Below are 16,929 nucleotides of genomic sequence, written 5' to 3' on the forward strand. Positions count from 1 at the left end.
CACGGGCAGAGATTTGCCCAATGCCTGCCCAGCGAATGTCCTTAAAACTCTTACGCCTGGTAAAAGCGGGTGTACAGCCTGCTTTTACCAGCATAAGAGTTTTAAAAGATAGAAAAAAATTTATTTTATGTCTAATTTTTCAAATAAATACCTGTCCATTAAGGCAAGTTTATTTTTTAACACTATTAAAGCATATTAAAAAAAAAACATTTCTAAAACATTTAATTCAATTTCTATTCATTTTAAAATAAGCGAGGTGTTATTTTTTATTTATGTATTGTGTTTTATTTGTTTTGGTGGGATTTCCATTCATAGTAATGGGAGCTCCATACAAACGGAACTCACCATTACTATCAATGAGAATACTCCATGTTCATTGGTGGCCCGTATGCTCCTGGGATGCGTGGGCCTCTGCACTGGGCTGCACATCTAGGCCTGGGAATGCAAGTGTTCGTTCCTCCAGGATCACCAGGTATTTTGGCAATTTTTTTTTGAGGTCGGAGGCATCCACCCGCGAGAAGCCTCCGACCGCAATTTCTGGCCCAAGATTTATTTTCCGCCACAACTATTTTTACGTATTCATAAGAACATAAGAAATAGGAGCAGGAGTAGGCCATTTGACCCCTCGAGCCTGCTACGTCATTTAATAAGATCATGACTGATCTGATCATGGATTCAGCTCCACTTCCCTGCCCGCTCCCGATAATCCTTTATTCCCTTATCGCTTAAAAACCGGTCTCTCTCCGCCTTAAATATATACAATGACCCAGTCTCCACAGCTCTCTAGGGCAGAGAATTCCACAGATTTACAACCCTCCGAGAGAAGAAATTCCTCCCCAACTCAGTTTTAAATGGGCGACTCCTTATTCGGAGACTATGCCCCCTAGTTCTAGTTTCCCCCATCAGTGGAAATATCCTCTCTACAATCCACCTTGTCGAGCCCCCTCATTATCTTATATGTTTCGATTAAGATCACCTCTCATTCTTCTGAACTCCAATGAGGAGAGTCCCAACCTATTTTCATAAGTCAACCCCACCCCACTTTTAACTATGTTGCTCTGTGGACCCTAAAGACAGCCAGCAGCTTCAGTAGGGGTGAGAGGCTTTATTTATGAGACTAGAACTCTCTTTATTAGAACAGTTAAAGTTAAGCGATCATCAAAATTGTGAGAGGTGATCATCAAGTAAATTAGATGGGGAGGGGGAGAAAAAAAAATCGATTTCCGCTTGTTGGTGAGTCGGTAATCAGAGAACTGTATTTTAAATGCAGGTTATTTGGATGTGGAAAGCCCTACCAGAATGTATGTGAAAAACAAAAAAAAACTAAACAGGCACAGGGAAAGGGATGAAATGGATAACACTTTTAAGAGCTGGCAGGGGTGCGACGGGCTGAACGGCCTCTTTCCCGTGCTGTAAAATACTACGATTCTAGGGTAACTCTGATCTCCTTGGGCCAATTAACTTTATTCATTTTCAGTCATGTACCATGATGCTGAAATAAGCGCCAAGTCTATCAAACATCGGGAATAGGTTTAACACCATTAAACACAATTTCACCCGTGTTCAACTGCATTTCCTTCTCCCTACTGATTTTTTTTTGCCTTCAATTTGCTCACTATTCAAACTGCTTTTTTGCTATTTACTAAAATATAGTTTTTAAGCTCAGCTTGTGTGCCAGTTTGGCTCAGTTGACAGCACTCTTGCCTCAGTTCAAGCCCTGTGCCAGGACCTGAGCACATAATCTAATCAGACTCCACTGTAATACCTTGGTAGTGTTACATTGCTGGCGGTAGATGTTAAATATCCCTTTAAGAGCACTATTTGAAGAACAGTGAGTTTTCCCGGTGTCCTGGCCTACATTCCACCCTCAACCACCATTCCAAAAACAGATTAACTGGTCATCCGTCTCATTGAAGCCTGCGGCGTATCTTTCTTCCGTTTAACTTGTACACATTCTTCCACCTCCCAGCTTTCAAAGACCATTTTGGAGCAAGAAACAACTCTTTGAGTAAGGATGGCCACTGACTGAAAGCCACTTTTCAGAGCCGCTATGAGTCAAATCAAAAGCCCAGATTCTGAGGACTAACACGGCTGTGGTCATATTCCAATCAAACTCACCGGAGATGGAAATATCTAGAGATGCTACTGCTGAGTCAACTTGGCATCTGCTCTTGTTTACCTACAGTGCAGTCAGTATCAATATTGCACTCGACTTTCAGCAATCAGTCCTTTAACTGTGTTAGATCTTAAATATAAAAGCAGGACTCATAGAAACATAGAAAATAGGTGCAGGAGTAGGCCATTCAGCCCTTCGAGCCTGTACCACCATTCAATAAGATCATGGCTGATCATTCACCTCAGTACCCCTTTCCTGCTTTCTCTCCATAACCCTTGATCCCTTTAGCCATAAGGGCCATATCTAACTCCCTCTTGAATATATCTAATGAACTGGCATCAACAACTCTCTGCGGCAGGGAATTCCACAGGTTAACAACTCTCTGAGTGAAGAAGTTTCTCCTCATCTCAGTCCTAAATGGCCTACCCCTTATCCTAAGACTGTGACCTCTGGTTCTGGACTTCCCCAAAATCGGGAACATTCTTCCTGCATCTAAACTGTCCAGTCCAGTCAGAACTTTATATGTTTCTATGAGATCCCCGCTCATTCTTCTAAACTCCAGTGAATACAGACCCAGTCGATCCAGTCTCTCCTCATATGTCAGTCCTGCCATCCCGGGAATTAGTCTGGTGAACCTTCGCTGCACTCCCTCAATAGCAAGAACGTCCTTCCTCAGATTAGACCAAAACTGAACACAATATTCCAATTCACCAAGGCCCTGTACAACTGCAGTAAGACCTCCCTGCTCCTATACTCAAATCCCCTAGCTATGAAGGCCAACATGCCATTTGCCTTCTTCACAGCCTGCTGTACCTGCATGCCAACTTTCAATGACTGATATACCATGACACCCAGGTCTCGTTGCGCCTCCCCTTTTCCTAATCCGCTGCCATTCAGATAACTCAAGTGCAAATTCCTAAATTTGAAGGACAGGAATTGCATTGTACAAAACCTTGTTGCAGATTAAACACTATCTCACAATCAATGACCCCTCCAAAGTTTTTGTGTGTAGTCCCTTTAAATTTGCTACACAGCCGTGCCTGCAGGATATTTTTTCCAGCTGGTGAGTGACCTGCGCGGGACCTCCCAATCGATGTGCACCTTAATGGGAACGCTGCTCACAATATTGTTGGAAGATTCAACCAAACATTTTTTTTTTTAAAACATCATATTCAAAGAATTAATAGAAATCCACATGACTGAAAGGGGCCACTTGGCCCATCATATCTGTGCCAGCTTTTTGCTAATGCAATCCAAAAGCATTACACGTTATCATTACCCTGTTCTGTTTCATCCTTTGCAATGGTGTATGCCACAGTTACTCATTGTGGTAAAGCATTCCATAATATATTAGGCTGGAATGAACAATCCTGTTGGTTTTAAGATTTTGCTTGAATGGCTTCCCATTGAATACAGGCATCACCTAATTCACAAGTAAATTGTTCCAGCCCTCTCCCAATCAATGATCTATTATGCACCATATCCATCGGTTTAGATGACAGGAGCATCCAGTTCACAAATTCGCACAATGCCATCAGTACGGGTATCAGTTGACCAACCAGTTGACGTTTTGGTGATGTCTGGGTGGGGTTGGCCACACTTCTCCATACACATTTGAGCCCGCGTAGGTGTGTGCATTCATATATGGGGATCTGGGCATTTCCATGGGCCACCAACATGTCCCTCCCCTCGCTACTCAATTACCTGGTCAACACCAGTAAAACCATCCATTCAGGTCAAGTCTGAATGTTAGCTTGAGTGCCCAGGGAGAAAGCCCATTAAGCTGCCCCACGAATGTAGATTTACAGCATCCTCACCCAATCAGCTGACAGATTCCCCCCTCTCGCGACTCACGGCCGGGTCGTTAACCAACAGTTTCAATCTCCTACATACCTGTTTGTTTTGCAGACTCTCCCATTTGGCTTTGCGCTTCTCTGCACTACTTAAAGGAAGTGCTTTTCCTTTTTGATTCAAGTGTCGAGGCGTTAAAAGGTTCAGTCTGAGAACAGGGAGAGAGATAGTCCCGTTATAAAGTAACGAATCAGAAGTCTTGTATTTTTATTTTAGCAGGTTGAATTTAGAAATGTAATCTGCAGACTCGATGGGCCGAATGGCCTCTTTCTGTGCTGCACTATTCTATGATTCTAATTTAGCTGGGGAAGCATCATGTTGCGGGGCGGGGAAGGAGAGAGGGGGCTGGTGGTTCCTGACAGTGGCCTTCGCACCACTGGGCCAGGAAGAACGGAGAAGGTTCAGCTATAAATCGGACTAATGATCTCAGTCCAAAGCTCCATTTTGTTAAGCGTATATGTGGACCCTGGAGGTGGTTTAGGCTCAAACACGAGGCGTGATCGCTGGGGGCGAGGTATAGTCAGTTCCCATGGACCTGACCCCTAGCACGAGTCTGAAGCTTCAGGACGTGAGGAGAAGAGTTGAATAAAAAATATCTAAACGAGCAGACAATTTTGCGGCCACTGGGTGGCTCCAGAGGGCTCTCTAAACACTTCACACAGCACCACATTTACGCAGCTGTTTCTGCACACTTCTTTCGAAAAAAGCAGAGTTTGAAATTCTTACCTGGAAGATGTGTGGTCCACATCCAGCAAAGGCTGGTTCAAGTTGGTCAGATCAAGATTGTACTTGGTTTTGTAATACTCCGCAAAGGTTTCGTACTCGGGGGAAGGGAATTTACTGAGAGGCGTGAGATCGGTGTACACATCGGCCACGTAGAAGCGATGAGGCTGGTCAAAGTTGCGATACCTATGCGAAAACAACCACTATTTAAACTGCACCGCCATGTCTTCTGAGCAGGCAGGTCCGAAACAGACCCAACAATACAGCTTTAAAAAAAAAACACTTTAAAGTTAACTTTTCATTCTCCAAAACAAAAGGAAGCGTCCCTCACAGGACCATTATCAAACAAAATTTGACACCGAGCCACACAAGGAGCTTGGTCAAAGAGGTGGGTCTTAAAGGAAGAGAGACAGACAGAGGTGTAGAAGCAGGGCAGTTTAGGGAGGGAATTCCAGAGCATATGGACCAGGTAGTTGAAGGCATGGCCGGCGATGGTGGACGATTAAAATCGGGGAAGCGCAAGAAAGGACTAAAGGAAACAAATTCAAAAGTATACAACAGACCTTCACGGTATTGAAGGGGAGGCAGTCAGTGAGGCTAACAAACTGAGGCACTGCAGTTTGGTGGCGAGGAGATACACATATTGATGACCGACTGGTTCCTTGATACGTTAGCTCTTCATCCAAACTGGAAAATTATCGACTGCTGACTGACCAGCGCGGGGAAGGTTGAACCTCTGGATACTGGATCCCTGCCACCCCGCATCCTAGGCACAGGGAAGACAGTGGGCCATCACAGGCCCGTGCCTAAGCTACTCTGGTACTGCAGCCAGAAGATGTATTTAAGTCCCCACAGTGACTTTCAACCTCCAATGGAGATAGAAGAGTAAATATGTCGGCAAATTTCTAAGTGCAAAAACTCTAAGACAGTAATAGTAGGGGAGTTCAACTACCTTAATATTAAATGGGATAGAACTAGTGTGAAATGTACAAGGTGCAGAATTCCTAAAATGCATTCAAGAGAACCTTTTTTGCCAGTATGTAGCAAGCCCAACACGGGAGGGGCGGTTCTGGACTTAGTTTTAGGGAATGAAGCTGCAGGGGTGGAATTAAAAAGGAAATTAGGAAAGCAAAGAGAGAACACGAAAACATTTTGGCAAGTAAAATCAAGGAAAACCCAAAGATGTTTTATAAATACATTAAGAGCAAGACGATAACTAAAGAAAGAGTAGGGCCTATTAGAAACCATAAGGGTACTAGAGGAGATTTACGAGGATGTTGCCTGGACTGGAGAATTTTAGCTATGAGGAAAGATTGGATAAGCTGGGTTTGTTTTCTTTGGAACAGAGGAGGCTGAGGGGAGACTTTATTGATGTGTATAAAATTATGAGGGGCCTAGATAAGAGTGGACAGGAAGGACCTATTTCCCTTAGCAGAGGGGTCCAACAACCAGGGGACATAGATTTAACGTAATTGCTAGGAGGTTTAAGAGGGGTTTTGAGGAGAAATTTCTTCACCCAGAGGGTGGTAGGGGTCTGGAACTCACTGCCTGAAAGGGTGGTGGAGGCAGAAACCCTCACCACATTTGATGTGCAATTGAAGTGCCGTAACCTACAGGGCTACGGACCAAGAGCTGGAAGGTGGGATTAGGCTGGATAGCTCTTTGCCGGCCGGCGCAAACACAATGGGCTGAAATGGCCTCCTTCCGCACTGTAAATTTCTGTGATTCTAACAGGAATGCTTCAGTTACTTAGAGATCATGGTGAATAGCTGATTGCGGAGAGGGATTTCATTGCAGTAATCTCAAGGAGGTCTAGAAGATGTTAAAACAAGACTATGAAACTTAAGATGAGTTTACTGCCTTGAAATCATATCCATGTATATTTTTATAAATGCACCGTGCTCCTAATTTGGGGAGGCAGGGATTTTTTTTTGCCAACAGTGGTATAAAGGCAAAATGAGGTACTCTGAGATCCAGAGTGGAAGACAAGCGTCTGGGGTTACCAGCTTACAAACAAATAATTCCTTGGAAATAGTTACCGATTAAGGCCAAAGAAAGAACAGTTTTCCTACCTTGGAATGATAACTGCATCCTGGTAGTCTTCCAGATTAAACGTGAAGGGCTTCTCTTTTGTGTACTGTGTATTGGGAATGCCTGTGCGCGCTTCCGACCTTTCTATATCTTCCATAAAGGTGAAGTCGATATCCAAGTGGCTGGAACCAACTGCAAAAGGAAGCATTTCACCAGCTAGTTCTTTATTCAGCAATAGCTAAGACCGTTCATCTAACTAATGCGATGATGCACACACAAGGCAGTGGACTTTGAAAAAAAAATAGGATTTACCTTTAAATATCCAGAAACGAGAGAAGTGGCACAATGATTTTTGGTGTTCACCGTCCAGTTATAGTGACCTCACCTGGCCCTCGCTGTCTCGGTGCACACATTTAAAATGTACGTTTGGGCAAACTATTAGAAGAGCAGCTTGCACCTGAGGAACCCTACCCCGGCGCATGTGGGGGGACCCTGACTCCGGCGCACACCTACCCCGGCGCATGTGGGGGGACCCTGACTCCGGCGCACACCTACCCCGGCGCAGGTGGATGGACCCCGACTCCGGAGCACACCTACCCCGGCGCACAGGGAACCCTATCCCAGTGTAAGCAACCCCAGGAGATGAAGCGGACAATTTGAAAAAGCTAAACCAAATAAAGGTAGCAAAGCAGACCACCATTTTAAAACGAATCGGACAACCAATTGTTTTTGGCAGCCTTCAGCCTCCAATGAAGCAGTCAATGGCACTCTGGGCTAGCCCAACATCAAATTTCGCTTATAATCTCACAAACTCTATTGTGAAACATCCTTCTTGCGTGACATTTAATTCGGCACCTCATCGTTCTCACCACTATCAGTATACCCACTGGTACTTCACCCAAATGTCACACAGCTCAAATACTCTTTCCAAGCATAACTAGAGTTTGAAAGACAAAATCTGTAGTTGTACAGTAGAGTGTTTCAGACAATGAATGAAAGCTTCCCACCCCAGCATTAGGCTGCACTGAAATTCTAGATAAAAATGCTCCCACGCAGCAACTGTGAAAGTTTATACATACACCCGTCCGCCATTGAGCTTCAGTGAAACACCAGTGGCGATACTGCTTACCTATATCGAGAGGTAGAACACAGTAGGCTGCATCAGCTTCTGTAGGCTTGAATTCTAGTGCAGGTTTCTCCAGACGAAGAATGTGAGAGAAGATATACTGGTGTAGCCTAGTGATCAGCTCCAGCTGCTTTGTACTCAATGTGAAGTCCAATTTACGCAGTTCAATAGATATGGTAACCTCACCAGAACGAGTGTACACTGGAAAATGAGGAATCTGCCAGGGTGGACACACCACATGCAAACAGGTTAAAAAGATTATACCTTGGGAGTATTAATGTGAATTATTTGTTTCATATTTCATGACGTTCATGTACCATATTCAAATTGCAGAATTATTTTTCCCTTCATAAACCTGATTGGAGAGGCACTTCCAATGGCTCAGTACTGCCCTGTGTGGAACTAAGCCATACAAATCACAAGGTGCCAAGTCCGGTTTCCAATCTGGGAGGGGCAGAGAGTGGGTAGAGGAATGGCGGAGAGGAACAATGAGTGGCAACAATTTACCCCTGCAAAATCATAACAACTTGCAATTATATAGTAAAACATCCCAAGGCGATGACCATAAGCTTGGACTGAGAGGTTTTAAGGAGCGTCTTAAAGTAGGAGTGTGAGACGGAGAACAATGTTCCCCATATTTTTTTTTCCCCGAGCGTGTGGCTCCTTCAAATTACCGCGCCTGCGCTGTTTTTAAACATTAGAATGCCATGGAGCCGGCTACACGGGACCTATAGATCACTGTGCAGCCAAGTGGGAACGTTGGTGGAGAGGCGGAGAGCTTTAGAGAGGAAATTCCAGAGCTTAGGGGCCGAAGCAGTTGAAGGCACAGCCCCTAATGGTGGGGCGATTAACATCGGGGAGATGTCCAAGAGGCCAGAATTGGAGGAGTGACAATATCTCGGAGGCTTGTAGGGGGTGAAACAAGAGATAGGGAGGGGCGAAGCCATGGTGGAATTTGAAATTTTTAAAATGAGGCGTTGCTTAAACGGGTAGCCAATGTAGGTCAGTGAGCACAGGGGAGATAGGGGAATGGTACTTGGTGCGAGTTAAGATAGGAGCAACAGAGTTCTGGATGAGCTCAAGTTTATGTAGTTTATGAGCAGATGGGAGATGGGAGACCAGCCAAGAGAGGATTGGAATAGTCAAGTCAGGTCTAGAGGTAAAAAAGACATGGATGAAAATGAGTAGCAGATGAGTTGAGGTGGAGTCGGGAGATGTCACTGAGGTGGAAGTAGGCGGTCTTGGTCAAGGAGCAGGTACGTGATCAAATACAGCAAGGTGGTCGGGACCAGTCTGGTGCAGCCTCAGACGGTTGCCAGGGAGAGGGATGGAATAGGTGGCGAGGGAACAAAGTTTGCAGGAGAGACCTCAGACAATGGCTTCAGTCTTCACAATATTTTGTTGGTGGAAATTTCTGCTTAACCATGTGCTGGATATTGAACAAGCAGTGTGACAATTTAGAGACAGTGGAGGGGTCGAGAGAGGTGGGGATGAGGTACAGCTGGGTGTCACCAGCGTACAAGTGGAAACGGACATATTTCCGGATGATATTGCTGAGGAGCGCCATGTAGATGAGAAATAGGAGGGGGCCAAGATCCTTGGGAGAATCCAGGTTCTAACAGTGCGAGAGCGGGAAGAGAAGCCATTGCAGGTGATTCTCTAGCTACAACTGGATAGATAAAAATTGAACCATACGAGAACACTCTGTTGTAGAGAGTAGAAATATATATATAGACTTAGGCATTAGGCACCTGCTGGATATTTAGAACTCACATAAGCTTAAATGGACACACACATAAAATGGCTGCCCAGGCATTATGGGAAATCAGGTAGTCAAACTGTGAACTGTTGAACGTTCACTGACCGAGCAATAACCCTGTGAGGCCCACTGTAGGAATGCCTGGGAAGGCAGAGATAAGAAGGAAGCCATCTCCTGTGAACAAGGCCATAAACCAATTAATTCCCCAGGAAGAAAGATAAGAGGGAAACCATTTGCTGTAAACAAGGCTACAAACCAATTATTTCTCCCAGATGAAAGAACTAGGGAGAGAACATATAAAGTCATCGATCAACCCAAATTGACAATGGTTCCCTGGTTACTAGGAGAATTCTATTGGATTAAAAAACCTATATGTAATCTATAATCGTTATGATTGGCTTGTGTCCAGCCGTGATGAGCTGTGTAACTGCAGTAAGCTGTTTTTTAACTGTTGTAAAACATATAAAGGTACATGTAACTCTTTGTTCTGTGAAGAGAAACCTGGATACGGTCCTGAGTTTTTCCTTCCCGCTGAGCGTAATAAAGCTGCTTCAGCATTGGAACCGACCCTGAGTGTTGAGTGATTCTTCAGAGAAAACACTAACGCTAACAATGGCGTAGTCGACGGGATTTCCCGGAGTCGCTGGACGCCCTTGGAAAAAAACCCGGGTGAGTATAAAAAACAATTTTTAAGTATAAAGGGTGCGGAAGGTGGAAGCTGGTTGATCGACATGAGGAGACGGTCTAATATCTCAAACGCCTAGCCTGAGCCTGAATTAAGAGGACTTTTGTCCCACGTGACGGCCAGGAACCAAGTAGGCGTAGGGAACACACTTAGACCGTGGGATCGTGATACCGAGAGACATCTTCCGGACCCAGTAGTGTAATTTGAAATACCCCGGGATAGAACCAAGCGGTGTACAGCGGCTAACGGAATCCAAACCTGTGAACAGGGTCGGACCAACGGGCTGAGCGGTGGTAGGTAGTCGTTAAGGATACGTAGAGCACTGCGGGAATTGCTTAAACGCGTTTTTAAGAATTGTATAAGTTTGTGTAACAGCAGAACTTGTGACCTGACAGTAGCCAAGAGACAGTTTACTACAAGTCGCGCTAGAAAGAAAGCGGACCGCTGAGAGTAGATTCCTAACGATACCAGTCCTACCCAGGAATGGCCATGAAAACAAGTAAACTCGAGTGGGGACCAGAAGGGTCGCTTACCCGCCACCTGGCGGAAAAACAAAAGAAGCTAATTGAAAAAATGATTAAAGCAGGGTGGAATCCTCAGGAATTAGTTATGTGAGGAATTATTTAGATAAAACTACGAATTCCCTGAAAGGTCATGGATCCAAAAATAGAGCCGGCCAAAACAAGAAGAGAGACTGTTGTAAATGTCTGATCGTTGAGTGAGAAGTGTCTGTGTGATTTTTGACTGCAGAATGAATTTTTGTTTTATGTTTTCATGTTCCGAAAGCCTGGTTGGAAGAGGAATGCAAGTGTCTGTTTATTTTAGAAACAGAGTGAAAGTCTTTTTTTTTAAACCCTTTGTAATGTTGTCCTGTATGTGGGAAGTTTTAAGACATTTAAGTTAGAAACGCAGGTGTGGATTTATTCGGATGATAAGTTACGGAGCTAGGAGAATAAACAAATAAAGAATAGGTTTGTTGAGCAAAATATTTATTTGACATGCTCACTTACTTGCCGAAAGAAAACATGCAATGATTGATTGGGTTGAAAGACATAAATTTAGTCTCGGAATGAGATAAAGAATGCTTTAAAAAAAAAAAAAAGAGCTTCTAAAAAAAAAAGTTTCAAATAAAGATTGAAATTACAAAGTTTGAATTGGGATTTTGAGATATTCAGAGAAGGCACAGGAAATACTGAGGTGGATTTAAAAAAAAAAGATTAAATTAAATCTGATCAGGTCAAACTCCTGGGCAAGTGGCGAGCTATCTGCGAAGGTGTAAAAGGAACTTTTGGAAAATGTTAAAAAACAGCAAGCTTTAGTAACGGCTTTGAAACTGGAGCATTTTGAGATAACGAAAGGCAGCACTCAAACTCTCAAAGCTGGTCTCCATTCCAGTTATGGAGAAAAAGAAAAAGATAAAGACGCCACTTTGAAAGTAAACAAATTAACAACTTTATGGAGTTACGAACCCTCCGTGTAAAATACAAAACCTAATTTGAAGAAAGAAAAGAAAAAAAAAAAAGATGTAACGGACTAAATGGAAAAAGACATAACTTACTAAATACTAGTTGATGTTTGCTGTGAAAAAGATATTGGTTTAATTAGAAGAGGAAAAAAAAAAATTGGAATAAGTAAAAAACACTCTACATGGATTCGAATTTTCAATTATGAAAAAGTTTCAATGCAGTTTGAAAAGATTTCCAAAATGTCCCGAACAGTCTAAACAAGCAGGAGGGTTTTGAAGATAACGAGGAGAAAGAGAGAAATAAAAAAAAAACAGAATTGAATTTCAGTAAACAAAATTGCTATTGTATGTGTGGTCTTGTTTTAAAACAATTTTAAAAAAAAAATTCTTTGGCAAGTACTTGAATTAGAAGTTAAGAAAACATTGGAGTTTACTCTAATGATTTATGCTGTTTAACGGATTCCTAATTTCGAAGCCAGTTTTGAAGGCACAAAGACTTTTTTTTCAGATGATTACGTGAAGTCACGTAATGACATCAGGTCTTCTTACAAACCTGGAAAGGAGTTAACCCTTTCCATTGACAGCCGTTTTATACTGAACATTATTAATTTGGATTTCTTAATAGGGAAAAAAAGGACTCACCTAACAGAGGAAACAAAAATAAAAACAGAACTAGCTTATGTAATAATACTTGCCTGATACAATAAAGAAATAGATATTCAATAAAACAAATTGAAGAGTTAAAAGCTAAGATAAACAGGCTGGAAGAGATAACGGGACTAGACGGATAGTGCAGTGCGCAGCCATAGCACCATCACCTCTGGCAATAGAGCCAATGTACCCCACGGTGGGTAGGTGTAGTCCACAAACCCAACCTAACGGTAAAGCAGACAGCGATGTTTGGAGGAATAGCTTTGGCCTTGGTCATAATAGGAGTTTGGGTAATATTTAAGTGGGTAAAGACACGGGCGCACGCCCTACAGATTCAACTCGAAATGGTTCGATTATAACCTTGTCCTTCTGATTTTGCAGGGTGACAGGGACACTCGTAGAGCAAAAAAACTTAACCCCTGGTGACGACCAGGCCGTCTGTTTAAAATTACAGATAATACTTACCGGAATGGGAATACGAAAGGCGCTACTCGTAATATGGATAGCCCTGCGACATGCACGTACCCTGGGCAACACCGACGGACAGCAGAGCACGCTGGAAATAAACAACTATATGAACTATGGAGTCTTGTTTAATTTAACGGACGGAATGTGCATCCCAGCAACCAAGGACTGGAGCAAGGACAGGACTTATTTTAATGCATGGTTACAAGTGAATCCTAATAAGAATCCTAATAAGAATAAGAGTATGTGTACAGTGCTCCACGGGTATAAGGAGCAGATGCATTAAACGGAGGGATGTCAAAGGGCCTGATGAATGTACTTTCGGCATAATTTGCGCGCCTCCGGGACAATCCCAGCAATCAGTCATCCGCAAGAAGGGAATGGGGCTGTGTGGGTATTACGAGGAGGCGGGGGCGGCTGCAATATAATTGTATGTATGTTTCTCACCCCCTCCGACACCGCGCCCCATAAGAATCACTACATTGCCCGAAGAACTGCCTTGTCCCATAACTACTAAGGGACCAGAAAATGGGATTGCAATGTACAACGAAGGGGAATTATTGTATGATAATGTTAAACATGAAATTGTGCCTGTTCTGATCAATATTTCAGGCATCCAGATGCCGGAATATTGTACCGAACAGTCAAGGAAGATGTACAATGTATTAAGTAAAGTCGTAATGCAGCAGGCTGCCGATGCCATGGGTGCCAGTAAGTTCCGGGAACAGGGGTTAGCACCCAGGGTGAAGAGGGAAATAGTAAATGATGTTGCTACCGTTTTCAATACAGGAACCTCCGTAGTGAACTCGATAGACATACAAGGGCTAAATGAGAGGGTAGAACAGCTTAAAGGGGTGATGAAGGGGTTATTGGAGAGGGTGGAGCAAAACCAGGAAGACCAGGCCAACCTAGGAAAGGAGGGGGCCGAAATCCAGTTGGATGGCATCTCAGTCCTGGAAGCTCACGCTAAAACCATCAATCACCTCATTGATAGAGAACAAGAAGATACAATAAAGCAAAGACAGGGGCAACTCTGTCATGCTTATGGTCTGTGGATGGTGGGACAGATCCGCCACAACCTCAACCAGATCCAACGCGGGGAGGTACCCGATTGGATAGACAGTTCACATTTAGCTCAGTTGGCGAACCAAAGGGGGACACTGGATAATTGTACTCTGAAGGGACTGACCCGAGTATACCCCGCAATTCCAGATTGCCAGATGGGTAGGACTACCGGGATAGGGATAGTCCTGTTGATCCCCATAGCAACGCCGGACTCAGGGCCGTTCCCCTTATACCAACTAGAGAATATCGGAGTAATACGGGAAAATGTCTCCATACGCTACTACCTGACCACCACCTCTGCCGTTCGTCGAAACAACATACTTACCGGGATTTCCCTAGCAGATTGCAAGCAAAGGGGGGAAATCACAGTATGCCCTCACCCGGTGGGCCGAGGCGAACTAGACGAGTGCGGGTTTAACCGAACCAATGGGTGTGTACTAGAAATAGTGCCCGCACACATGCACTTCGCGAGGGCAGGCTACGGAGGGAGGGGAAGATACTGCGTCTCTACTACTGAGCGTTCATACCAGTATAATGACCTGCAGTGCCCTATACCGCAGCCAAACTTTTGCTTTACACCACTACGACCTGTCGCGATCGGGCAAGCGCATATCACCCAGGTTAGGCGCCGGAAGTCCGAAGTTATTGAAGTAACTGATCAGCTCCATGATCATTTGCAGGATTATGACGAGCCAGAGCAGGTCCCTATCCCACATCTAACCGAAGTATTACGGGAGTTGAGGCTCAGAGTGGGTCAATCTGTAAAACTCTATCACCAGCTACAAACTAAAATCAAAGAAGATACCGAGGTAGACTTACAAAGTCAGAGTTGGTGGAGAAAGGTCTGGGACTGGGGAATAAATGTGAACATCCACCCATGGATTCGAATTATTTCACACACACTGGTCGGAATACAATTAATCTTAGCAATAACATGGGGCGTGATGGCCTGCCAGGTATGCAGGCGCCACAAACGGCAGAAATGGACCAATCACCGTTCCCTGGATATTAAACAAGTCTGTTTGATAAGGGGACGGGAGGAGCTAGCCTTTGTTAATTTGATTTGAGCAACCGGAACTCCTGAAACCGCGTGACTGGCCAGCACGTTGAGGCAAGGAATACCGGGCCGTGCACAAATATCAGATAAAGGCAGTATTTCGGTTAAAAGGGGACTAGGGCTAGTCCCTTTACCGAAAGGGGGAATTGTTGTAGAGAGTAGAAATATATATATAGACTTAGGCATTAGGCACCTGCTGGATATTTAGAACTCACATAAGCTTAAATGGACACACACATAAAATGGCTGCCCAGGCATTATGGGAAATCAGGTAGTCAAACTGTGAACTGTTGAACGTTCACTGACCGAGCAATAACCCTGTGAGGCCCACTGTAGGAATGCCTGGGAAGGCAGAGATAAGAAGGAAGCCATCTCCTGTGAACAAGGCCATAAACCAATTAATTCCCCAGGAAGAAAGATAAGAGGGAAACCATTTGCTGTAAACAAGGCTACAAACCAATTATTTCTCCCAGATGAAAGAACTAGGGAGAGAACATATAAAGTCATCGATCAACCCAAATTGACAATGGTTCCCTGGTTACTAGGAGAATTCTATTGGATTAAAAAACCTATATGTAATCTATAATCGTTATGATTGGCTTGTGTCCAGCCGTGATGAGCTGTGTAACTGCAGTAAGCTGTTTTTTAACTGTTGTAAAACATATAAAGGTACATGTAACTCTTTGTTCTGTGAAGAGAAACCTGGATACGGTCCTGAGTTTTTCCTTCCCGCTGAGCGTAATAAAGCTGCTTCAGCATTGGAACCGACCCTGAGTGTTGAGTGATTCTTCAGAGAAAACACTAAAAATCATAACAACTTGCAATTATATAGTAAAACATCCCAAGGCGATGACCATAAGCTTGGACTGAGAGGTTTTAAGGAGCGTCTTAAAGTAGGAGTGTGAGACGGAGAACAATGTTCCCCATATTTTTTTTTCCCCGAGCGTGTGGCTCCTTCAAATTACCGCGCCTGCGCTGTTTTTAAACATTAGAATGCCATGGAGCCGGCTACACGGGACCTATAGATCACTGTGCAGCCAAGTGGGAACGTTGGTGGAGAGGCGGAGAGCTTTAGAGAGGAAATTCCAGAGCTTAGGGGCCGAAGCAGTTGAAGGCACAGCCCCTAATGGTGGGGCGATTAACATCGGGGAGATGTCCAAGAGGCCAGAATTGGAGGAGTGACAATATCTCGGAGGCTTGTAGGGGGTGAAACAAGAGATAGGGAGGGGCGAAGCCATGGTGGAATTTGAAATTTTTAAAATGAGGCGTTGCTTAAACGGGTAGCCAATGTAGGTCAGTGAGCACAGGGGAGATAGGGGAATGGTACTTGGTGCGAGTTAAGATAGGAGCAACAGAGTTCTGGATGAGCTCAAGTTTATGTAGTTTATGAGCAGATGGGAGATGGGAGACCAGCCAAGAGAGGATTGGAATAGTCAAGTCAGGTCTAGAGGTAAAAAAGACATGGATGAAAATGAGTAGCAGATGAGTTGAGGTGGAGTCGGGAGATGTCACTGAGGTGGAAGTAGGCGGTCTTGGTCAAGGAGCAGGTACGTGATCAAATACAGCAAGGTGGTCGGGACCAGTCTGGTGCAGCCTCAGACGGTTGCCAGGGAGAGGGATGGAATAGGTGGCGAGGGAACAAAGTTTGCAGGAGAGACCTCAGACAATGGCTTCAGTCTTCACAATATTTTGTTGGTGGAAATTTCTGCTTAACCATGTGCTGGATATTGAACAAGCAGTGTGACAATTTAGAGACAGTGGAGGGGTCGAGAGAGGTGGGGATGAGGTACAGCTGGGTGTCACCAGCGTACAAGTGGAAACGGACATATTTCCGGATGATATTGCTGAGGAGCGCCATGTAGATGAGAAATAGGAGGGGGCCAAGATCCTTGGGAGAATCCAGGTTCTAACAGTGCGAGAGCGGGAAGAGAAGCC

At 44.2% G+C, this 16,929-nt stretch overlaps 1 protein-coding gene across 2 annotated transcripts in view; it reads right to left on the bottom strand.

The window, feature by feature from the left end:
- Positions 1-16,929, bottom strand: part of dicer1 (dicer 1, ribonuclease type III) — a 166,665-nt gene that overhangs the window by 49,747 nt on the left and 99,989 nt on the right. For both annotated transcript variants that reach the window (XM_070879682.1, XM_070879683.1), the window contains 4 exons: positions 7,851-8,064; positions 6,763-6,913; positions 4,694-4,876; positions 4,010-4,115 (listed from right to left, as the gene is read on the bottom strand). In XM_070879682.1, the coding sequence (XP_070735783.1) occupies positions 4,010-4,115; positions 4,694-4,876; positions 6,763-6,913; positions 7,851-8,064 (654 nt within the window). The remainder of the gene's footprint in view (positions 1-4,009; positions 4,116-4,693; positions 4,877-6,762; positions 6,914-7,850; positions 8,065-16,929) is intronic.

The sequence above is a fragment of the Pristiophorus japonicus genome, chromosome 4 (genome assembly GCF_044704955.1).
Source record: "Pristiophorus japonicus isolate sPriJap1 chromosome 4, sPriJap1.hap1, whole genome shotgun sequence".
Taxonomy (NCBI): Eukaryota; Metazoa; Chordata; class Chondrichthyes; family Pristiophoridae; genus Pristiophorus; species Pristiophorus japonicus.